The sequence below is a fragment of the Strigops habroptila genome, chromosome 1 (genome assembly GCF_004027225.2).
Source record: "Strigops habroptila isolate Jane chromosome 1, bStrHab1.2.pri, whole genome shotgun sequence".
NCBI classification, from domain to species: Eukaryota; Metazoa; Chordata; class Aves; order Psittaciformes; family Psittacidae; genus Strigops; species Strigops habroptila.
The window spans coordinates 14,217,729-14,227,849 of record NC_044277.2 but is presented as its reverse complement, the minus strand read 5'-3'; the positions used below and the strand labels follow the sequence as shown (position 1 = coordinate 14,227,849).

Sequence of the window (10,121 nt, the reverse complement as noted above, 5' to 3'; positions counted from 1 at the left end):
ACACATTTACAGTGACTCCTTCTAAAATGCACTGCTACCTACCAGTGACTGTGTCACAAGGCAGGATACTGCCCTGCCACACGCAGGTGGCACAGACTGAATGTTCTGCCCTCAGGTAAGATAGTAAACGCCTGTCAGTGTTGCTGGACAAGTTACCACTGTGTACAAATGCTATACCACGTGTATTACCCATGTAACAGAGACCCAGGGTATACACACTGCCATTGCTCAGTTCAAGCTGAGGAGAAAGCAGGTAAAGAGCCATTCATTTAACTACCCTGAACTTGAGACACATGGCAATCACGCTCCCAAATTTGCATTCTCAAGAGCACAAGCAAGATTTGTTTGTTATTCTACCTTAAAAACAAAACCACACTGCAACAGAAATGTACGTCCTTTATTAACAACTTTGCAAAATAAATCTGGAGAAAAAAAGTCTTTGGTGACACTATCTATAAAAACAACCTATCTTAAGATGGCAAACCTATGGTGTTATACAGGTTAATGAAGTAAACCAAAGTATATGGCTTTTTAATTTCTCATTCTCTCTTTTTCTCTCACTCACACACTTGCTTTAGGTTTAATTGCACCATGTTGTCAATAGTCAAACAAAGAGGGAGAAACACTTTAAAAAAGATGTGGCAGCACTATGAAAACATTGGTAATGCATTAGAAAATTTTTCTCAAAAATGTACATTTTATACAAAATAAGATTGTATTTTTGTTTGCCTTTTTTTTTTTGCTTTACATTTGCCCATCTAAGAATTCCCATTTCAGGTTTCCGTTCTCATCATCCAAACACTATACATATTTTCTCTCAAAATAAATATACAGAATTATGTACAAGGTCGCAAGGCCCATTGGATCATCACTAACCCACTGTGAAATAGTCACTAAAAACATCATGAAAGAGTGGGAGGGAGCATCCCAAAGCATCTGATGAGTCCCATAACACCCCCTCTCCCCAATTTAACCCCTCCTAATTTAACTCCAACTTAAAAACCATGTGTGAAGATGGTTAAAATAGTGGTATAAAGGCCAGCTCGACTTAGTTTTAAACAAGGGTGAGATGTACAGCATTTTGGAAGATGTGTTTTATTTCGGGCAGACACTGGCTGAGACCCTGCGTGGGACAGGTCCCTTCTTGGAAGAGCACAGGCCCATCCCATGAAATCCCACTAGAGCCCAGGGGAATGGCTCCATCAGGCTGTGGGTTCTGCAGTAGACAGCAGAGCCACCCTGGAAAAGCCATAGAGCAGAGCATCATTCCACCCCTTGCGGTAGGAGGATGTTTAACTGGAGGAATTGATAAAATTGTTGTCAATCAATACAGATGTTATGGCAAACACTGAGCAGCCCATTAGTTCCAATACGTGGGGAGTGAGGAAGAGGAGGACACAGCATTTTACACTGGGAATGGGAAGATTAAATAAAATCCTGGTCTACTTCCAGTTGTTTCTTTCATTGCTTCAGTGTCAGATGATGACTTCCATTCTCCAAATGACATCTTTTGGTAAATGAGCTATTTTAAAAGGTGCTCATTGGTGAAAGACTAATTTCTTTGTCAAAGTTAGCTCCAAAAAAGAAATTGGAATCTGAAGTTGATCAAATCCGTGATGTTTTCCGAAGGAAAAGATGAAAGTGCCCAATAGCCACGCATTAGCACACCAGTGTGTTCATTGTGAAATTGTTACAAAGCTGAAACATTCACATCTAGAAAAAGTTATGGTAACAATTAAGAGTTTTGCACAAAACAGAAAGAGGTTGAATCAAATCTTGCACAGGCCCAAGGGACTGCAAGGAGAGCCAGGCACTATGTTGGAAGTTTGCCCCTATTTTAGTGTCATGTTTTTCTCATGAAACCCTCCTCCAGCAATAGATCTCATTCAAATTATAACTGAGAAAGGTTTTTGTCTCTCTTTTTCTTTTTTTTTTTTTCTTTAATAAATTCAATTAAAAATTCATCAGTTCTCCCAAACTCTAATCCCTGCTTTTATTCTGTTATAATGGCATGGATCTATTCACATTCATCCATCCATCTCACCCCTGATTAAATTAAGGTCAGTAACCTTTACAAAAGGCCACATGCGTAACACTCAGTCAAGTCATCAGGCATTCAAGTACCTGTAAAGTAAAGGCTAACATAGCCTGCTGTTAATGAAAAATAATAATAATTAAAAAGAACTACAAAAGGAGCAACAAGGAGCGAACCTTGTTTCAGCACCATCTGAATTAAGGGGGGAAGAAGAAAAAAGAACGAAGAACCATTAACTCACATGTAGGACATGACAAAGGGGTGATTTCACTCACTAAGGAAACACCACAGCTCTATCCAACACGGATACAGACGGGAGGTGTGGAAGCATGCCTACTGTCCTTCGCAGTGCTGGCTGATAACGTCTGCATTGAGCATTACACAGCCAGTCTCTAAGCCGGATCCATGCCCAGCTCTTCCCTGGATCCCCCTGCCATGGACACGGAGACCAACAGCCGTTCTCGAGACTGGCTGTGAGGCACATTCTTCCCTAGAGAGACGGCTCTGCCTGGGTAACGTGCTGCAAAGAGAAACGCTCCTACCTATCCGCATCCCTTCTGGAGCTAAGCCTGTCATTGTTGCTTGTTTAATTAGCGATCTGTAAACAGAAAGGGCCTCGAGTCACATTGAGAGCGAGCTTTAGCACAGTCTCCTTCAGCCACCCCAAAAAGCGACGGTAACAGAATGTCAAACAGCTGAAAACCTTGCTGCACTCCGAAACTGGTTAGCTACTCCCTTCTTTACTGAAAACCCAACCCACGTGCACCAAAATGGCATTAACTAAAACCCAAACACAACTGTAATTCTTGTTTTTGCAGGGTCCCCTCTGTCTCACTCCCTCTCCCTGGCCCCTCTTGCTGGCTACTAACCATTAACTGCTTCCCAGAGCTGCAGATGCTCCTGCAAAGGGGGACACAAGCAAAGTGTGAGCCCTGCCAAGCTCATCCAGTGCTGGACACATTCTCTAAACCCGAGGCTGAGAAGGTCTATTATTGCAGTCCCTCAAAGAACTGCCTGATCTCCAAGAGGAAAAACTGTCGCTGAGCCATTCAGTCTGGAAAATCAAACCACTGGACTTCACCATCCCCTGCAGAGTAGCAAGCAGAGACCTGAGAGCACAGGGAAGTAAGGTTCAGGTTTTTATGGGATGTGGGGAGCTGGATTAGCAGTTTACAAAGACAGAAGCATATCCTGTTCCCCTTCCCTCCCTGGCCCTGCCTCCCTACTCTTTACACATCTCTCCACACACTGATTTAACTCTCTAAAATGGCATTTAAAAAATCCAGTAAGTCACCACACAGTTTTCCATGATTTTAGATTGAACGGGCTCACAGAAGCATCTGGTGAGCACCAGGGTGGAGAAGGTGTCAAGTGAGACTACTTGGCCAGGGGCTGCAAGAGCAATGGCAGTGGTGGGAAAAGTGGCACTTCCTCCCTTCATCAGAGTAAGTCACTAGCTCCAGTCTCCCACGTGTTTTGGCAGATTCCTTTAAAGATTTAGTTCAGATTTACAGAGGCATGTATTAATAGGACAAGGGCTAACGGCTTTGAACTGAAGAGGGTAGATTTAGATTAGACATTAGGAAGAAATTCTTTACTGTGAGAGTGGTGAGACACTGGCACAGGTTGCCCAGAGAACCTGTGGATACCCCATCCCTGGAAGTGTCCAAAGCCAGTTTGAGCAACCTGGTCTAGTGGAAGGTGTCCCTGCCCGTGGCGGGGGGTTGGAACTGGATGATCTTGAAGGTCCCTTCCAACCCAAATCATTCTATGATTCCAACACAAAATACCAGGAACCTGATGTTTCTGCCCTAACTTGCTGTGCTCTGTTCAAATATTGCAATACATACACAAACCAAAGCATTCTTTGCAAGTCTTTACATGTCAGGTTGCACACAGACATTTAGCAATATGTACTTTGCACTTTTAAAGCAACTTTCTGTTTAGGGCTTCCGATCTTACCAGCAAGAGAAATTATTTAGGCTTCACAGTATTCCCTCTACAATCAATAACTATTACTTTTACAAATGAGGAAACTGAGGCAGGCCTTGGTTATGGGAGTTCCTTAAAGCTGCATAATAAATCCATGCCTAAACCTGAATAAAACTAGTGACAATTCTGGTCTACCCATCCTAGCACTCTGGCTAATCTTCTCCCCTGCTTCCAGACTACTTGTTTACAAAGGAATGAGGTATAGAAAGGCTTGCTGGTCTTCTGGGCATCAGCACAAAGCTCTCACTGTGACTTTAACAGAGCTTTTGAGGGTGGCAATTGTTACAGAGCGCCCCAAATGCCCCTCATCAAAATGTGAGAGTTCAAAACGTTTTTAAAGTGCTTATTTTCTTAACAAATTGGAACGGCATCTTCCTGACCCAAATCACTGCTTTTGTTTTCATTCTTCAATGTAAAGCAGCACACAAATAAGCAAAGCACCAGAGAGAAATAAACAACTGGAATATTTCACTTTAAAAATGTTTCCATTTGAAATGCTAAACTCATTTAGGAGTGTAAGCAATGCCAGTATTTCAGGGCAGGTTTTTATCCCGAGTTACCCTACCCCAAGTATGCCTGGGAGCACCCGCTGCCACCAGCACCCAGTATCCGACCATACGCTTTACTTCACGTCAGACCTCCAGGAGGGAATTTCTCCATTTATCTGCACTTCCAACAAAAAAGAGAAAAAAGAGAAGCCCATGTTTTGATTTCAAATAAACCAATTTGTTACAGGCCAAATTCCTGCGCTGCAAGCACTAACATGCTTTCCTTTTTTTGCCAAAATCCCTTTTGCCCTCAGAACAAAGCTATTTCTAGAGATTGAGCTGCTGTGGCCAGGCAGCACCCCTGCCCCGGGCAGCAGGGACTCACACAAGGGGTGCCGCCACCACGCTGGCCCTGCTGACTGCCCCTGGCAGGGCTGGGCATGTGCCTCTGCTACCAGGATACACAACCTGCTGTGACTGAAGCCTCCCTGTGTTCCACGTCACCTGCTTGCTCCTGCAGCTTGCTCCTCGGAAGTAGTGTTCTTCTCTCCCTACATGGCAAGGCTGACTGCCTTTAAAAACGAGGTCCCCAGGTCCCCAGCCAGAAAGTTCTATGCTCTCATCTGTCTTGCTGGGGGTTCTCCAAAGGAGTTCTGCTACTGGCTTGGGGAAAACAGGAAAGGAAATTAAAAAGTCAGCAGTAAATGAGAACAATAATTCTTGGTTCTGTCCTGCTTGTGCTCAGCTTGTTCCTGAACCCGCTGCATTTTCTCCCCATGAGATTCAAGCGTTTAACTGTGCAGGGGAAAATGAACGAAAATTGCATTGACAATCAAATGCATGAAAGAAAGAAACGGCAGCTTTGAAATACTCACACCCAACACAATGTTGATTAAAGAAAGAACTCTGTTTTTAATAGGGTTTTTTTTTTTTTGATCATTAAAAAAGTTTAAACCTGCATAGCAATCATTTCAAAAATAATTATTTAATGTTCCATAATGAAACTGTACACGACCTAGTCTCGAGCGGCAGAAGCCTGCCGGGTGGCTGGGCACAGTCCGGAGCAGCGCACCCCGGCATCCCGGGATTCCAGCATTCCGGCATTCTGGCATGCCGCTCGCCGGGGCCGGGCGCTGGCTGTCGCTGGCACAGTCTGGCTCCATGCGCTGGTGGGCGCGCGGGGCGGCTCGGACCCCTCAGCAGCGCTCCTCAGAGTCGTTCGATGTCTCGGTACTTCTTCCTCAGGATGGAGACCTGGTCTTTAAAGAGGACAGGGTCGAGCCTCATCTGCGAGTGGATCAGCGGCATATAGCCAAACCAGCTGGCAAAAGTGTTCATGCAGCTCTGCCGCTGGGCAAAGTGGTCGGGGTCGGCCCAGCGCGAGGCCCGGGATGTCTGTGTGGAGAGGAGAGCAGGAGTCAGACCTCAGCCGTGACACAACACAACAGGGAATGCATGGTGGGAAAGAGTGGGCATGCGGCCAGGCTCTGCCACGCTGCAGAGCAGTGCTGGGGCTCTGAGGTGGCTGAAATCTGGGGTGCATCGGGAGGAGTGTGGTCGAGGGAGGTGATCCTGCCCCTGTACTTGACCCTGGTGAGGCCACACCTGGAGGACTGTGTCCAGTTCTGGGCTCTCAGTGCAAGAAAGACGAGGAACTATTGGAGAGGGTCCAGTGGTGGCCACAAGGATGATCAGGGGTCTGGAGCACCTCTCTTATGAGGAGAGATTGCGGGAGCTGGGCCTGTTAGTCTAGAGAAGACTGAGAGGGCATCTCATTAATACATCTATATATATCTCTCAACAATGGGTGCCAGACTCTTTTCAGTGGTGCACAGTGACAGGAGGAGGAGTAATGGCCGTCAACTAAAACACGAGAACATGTGTTCATGTGTTTCACCTCAACGTGAGGAAGAACTTTTACACATGGAGGGTGGCAGAGCAGTGGAACAGGCTGCCCAGGGGGGTTGTGGAGTTTCCCTCTCTGCAGACATTCAGAACCCTCCTGGACACGTTCCTGTGTAACCTGCTTTAGTGGCCCTGCCTTGGCAGGGGGGTTGGACTGGATGATCTCCAGAGGCCCCTTCCAACACTAATGATCCTGCGATCTGTGAAATCTGCTCGGTGGCAGGGTTCAAATGAGGGGAAGGACATGCTGCCCGCAGCAGGAGCTGGCAATGGCAAGCTGGCCAGCCCTGCCTTCCAAAGCAGCACTGGAGGCAGCGCACCTGAGTTCAGCCAAGAGTCAGGCTGACACGGAGCATGACACCCCCAAGCAACCCTCCCAAAGCCCTCCTGCACACTACCTCACCCCAACCCTCGTCCTTTTCTTTTTCCCCAAAATCTCCGGCTACTTCAGAGATAGAAGAAGTCCTTAAAAGCCATCAGGAAAGTCAAGAAGGCCACAGCTTTCCACTGGAAGAACACAGCCAAACGCAGGCCAGCTGCTGCCCACAGCCTTCAGCTGTAGGATGAAAACACTTTGCAATGATTTCTCAGGTTAAAACTAAACTTTTGCAGTTCAGACCTGAAGAAATTTATATACAAATAATTAAACCAGCTTCTAACTGAGCTCAGCAGAAGTCCTTCCGTGTTTGGCATTACTCATGTGCGTAGATGTCCTGCAGGGAAAAGCAGGCTGCTTCCAGGAATCCCACTGGCCAAGGCCAGTGCGTAAGACAGTACTGTCTTATGGACAGAGAAAATTAACCAGAGTTCCCATTACATCATGTTAAACTCTGACCCAAGGAAAAGACCATGTTCTTTGCATGCATACATGCAATACACTGTGGCCCGATTTTCCAAAGCTCAGCAGCTGTAATTCCTATGAAAGCCCATTGAAACCCAGCACCTCTGGAAAAATAAGGCCTTAACAGCTTTGAAGCAGTTACTATTCTTTATCTGTACCTAAAATACATTTATAAACCTAATAAAACTACTATTTAAAATAAAGTATGAATGCTGAGAACCTAAGCAGTTTTTTTTCGTGCCACTTCTCATGCATCTCTCTTTAGCACTTATGTTTCCACTATACTTTAAAAACAAATACAAATTCATAAACTCAAAGTATGCTAATTAGAACATGAAGAAACTGATAAAGTCAGGGACTTGCCAAATGAATGCTATATCAAACTTGATCTTTGTCCAAGTCCTGTCCAGTTTAGCTCAAATGGTAGGTTATAACGTGCATTGATTACAGACTCTTATTATACCGAGCCACTAAAGAGCAAGCAAAAGCTTGTTGCTAGAGGATTAAAGCAGACATTCTGGCCATTAACAGTGAATTTCCATACCACTATTAATCTCTGTCACAACACTGAGGTTATGCTAATTTTTTATTTGTCTTTCAAGGAATTATGAACATGGTCCATTACATTTCCCAAAGCTGCAGGAACAACTTGTCTTTAGGAGAGAGTTATAGTTCATGGCTGACTCATGTCACCCGTGCTATAAGAAGAAAAATGGATGTTCAGACTTTGCCAAACAGCCAGTGCACGGCCCTGTGGAGAGATGAAGCTCAAACTGGAAGCAATAGGTACTTTCTGGATGGCACCTTCTTGTACACAGAAGGACTCCTGGGTACCCAGATGAGTCAGAATTGCTGAATGCTACCTATACCTCACATGAAAGCACAGTGGCATACAGATAGGGAGCCTACAAACTGGCATCGCCACTCCTCAGTCAAAGATCCAACTAATGCTAATAGGAGAAGATGTGAGGGGAAAATAGAGAGCCTCTTCTTTTTTCTGCCTCCCCTAGTAATCATGGTACTGTTTGTAGTGAGGATCACAAACACCATGACACCACAGATGATAAGCTGTTTAGGACTTGCAGGTCTCGCAGGACTTGCTGTTCCTCCTATCCCTCTCCCACACAGGGCAGGAGGAAAAGTGCCCCCAGGTTACCCTGTATCCCTGTTACTAGAAGGTATATGCATTTCTGCAATGACAGAGTGCTTATCCAGTAGCTGGAAGAGGATTTAAATCAAGCATTTCATGACTGCTAGTGAGTGATGGTGTGACCACAGGACAAAATGTTCCTTATAGAAAAAAACCCTTGAATATCACAAATTACCTCTGTTGTGACAATCTGATGTCAGTGCTTGAATCACACTGTATGCTTTACAATAGCACAGGGACGGCCTGGTACATTATATTAATTAATAATAATAAAATAGAAATCCTTTCTAGAATTTACTTCTGCTTCCACCATTCCAAGGTCTTAGGTCTAGAATATTTAATTAGAAAATTAGAGTTTAACTGAAATTCTGTCACCACAATCATCAGTTCCACGAGTCTGAGATCACCGTGAATAACACTGTGAGAAAACTATGAGGGACAGTGGTCATCCACAGTAGATGTTTGCCATTTCTCCTTTTCTTTCATTACAATGAGCATATCTGAAGTCTATTTACAGAGCTGCTAAACTAAAAACTGCAAAAAAATTGACAGAATGGTATCACTCTCTAAGCCTAACCTAGAAGTCAAGCCATTACATTATCAATACTTCCCAACTGCTAAAACATGCTGTGGATACATACCTGTCCCATCATGGTCTCCTTATACTGTTTTTTCTGTGTTACTTTGATTGGAGGCAATTTTGTCACAGCTGACACCAAAAAATTCATTAGAATGTCCTCACAATTGGCCAGTTGGTCCACCATATTCTTTAGGCTGGCAGGCAGGTAATGAGTGTACAGGTAGTGATAATATCTGGAAACCAACAGCAGCATTATTAATACAAGTCACCGGGCTTTCAGGGATTACAAACTCCAGGAAATGTCTCTCTCAGTTCAGACTCAAGTTTTTTACTCAACTCTGGCTATACCACTTCCTTCCTTCAGCCTCGAACAAGAAGTGAGAACAAATCAGTGTCTCATCAAGACATTAAACAGTGCTAATGGAGAAACAAAACATGGGCTTTTTTCGTAACGGGGTTGAAAGAATTAATGCAGACCTAAGTATCAAGATAATGGAGAAGCACCACATTGCTATAATGTGATAGACAACATGGGTGAATTCATCACCCACCATTTCTTTCAAAGTTGTTCAGCTGGAGAGATCTCTATTAAACTGGCCTACTACTGTACTTACACTCTTGTGGATTCTCCATTCCTGGCAGTGTTCAGGGCCAGGTTGGACACAGGGGCTTTGAGCAACTTGCTCTAGTGGACGGTGCCCCTGCCCATGGCAGAGGGTTGGAACTAGATGATCTTTGAGGTCCCTTCCAACAAAAAACATTCTATGATTCTTACTGTTCAAATTATTCTCCTCTGGGCCTGTATGGCCCTATGGCTCGTCTTCACCTTGGCAGGTGTGTGGACTAGATACTTCAGAATTTGCTGACTTTCTCCTGACATCTAGAGCGGTCTTTGGTCTGCTGAAGTCCTAACAACAGGGGTTTTTTCCAATATGCTGATCTGTGATGTGTCCACTGTACTACATTTCTAGAGTAGCCAGAAGACTTTGCAGTCTGCAGCTGTCAGCCAACACATACCCAGAGCTGGTCTGGAAGTAACCTCCTTTCTGCTATGCTACAGGCCATTCAGCAGAGCAGCTTAATGAATTCGGGAACTCTTTGAAGTGTGTAATTCCTGATGTTAAAAAGAG

At 44.7% G+C, this 10,121-nt stretch overlaps 1 protein-coding gene across 1 annotated transcript in view; it reads right to left on the bottom strand.

The window, feature by feature from the left end:
- Positions 1 to 1,873: 1,873 nt before the first annotated feature.
- The window catches only part of EXT1 (exostosin glycosyltransferase 1), a 182,537-nt gene continuing 174,289 nt past the window's right edge, over positions 1,874 to 10,121 (bottom strand). Inside the window, exons 10-11 of the mRNA XM_030490419.1 lie at positions 9,053 to 9,224; positions 1,874 to 5,910 (exon numbers count right to left, since the gene is read on the bottom strand). Coding sequence (XP_030346279.1) covers positions 5,725 to 5,910; positions 9,053 to 9,224 — 358 coding nt within the window. The 3' untranslated portion in view covers positions 1,874 to 5,724. The remainder of the gene's footprint in view (positions 5,911 to 9,052; positions 9,225 to 10,121) is intronic.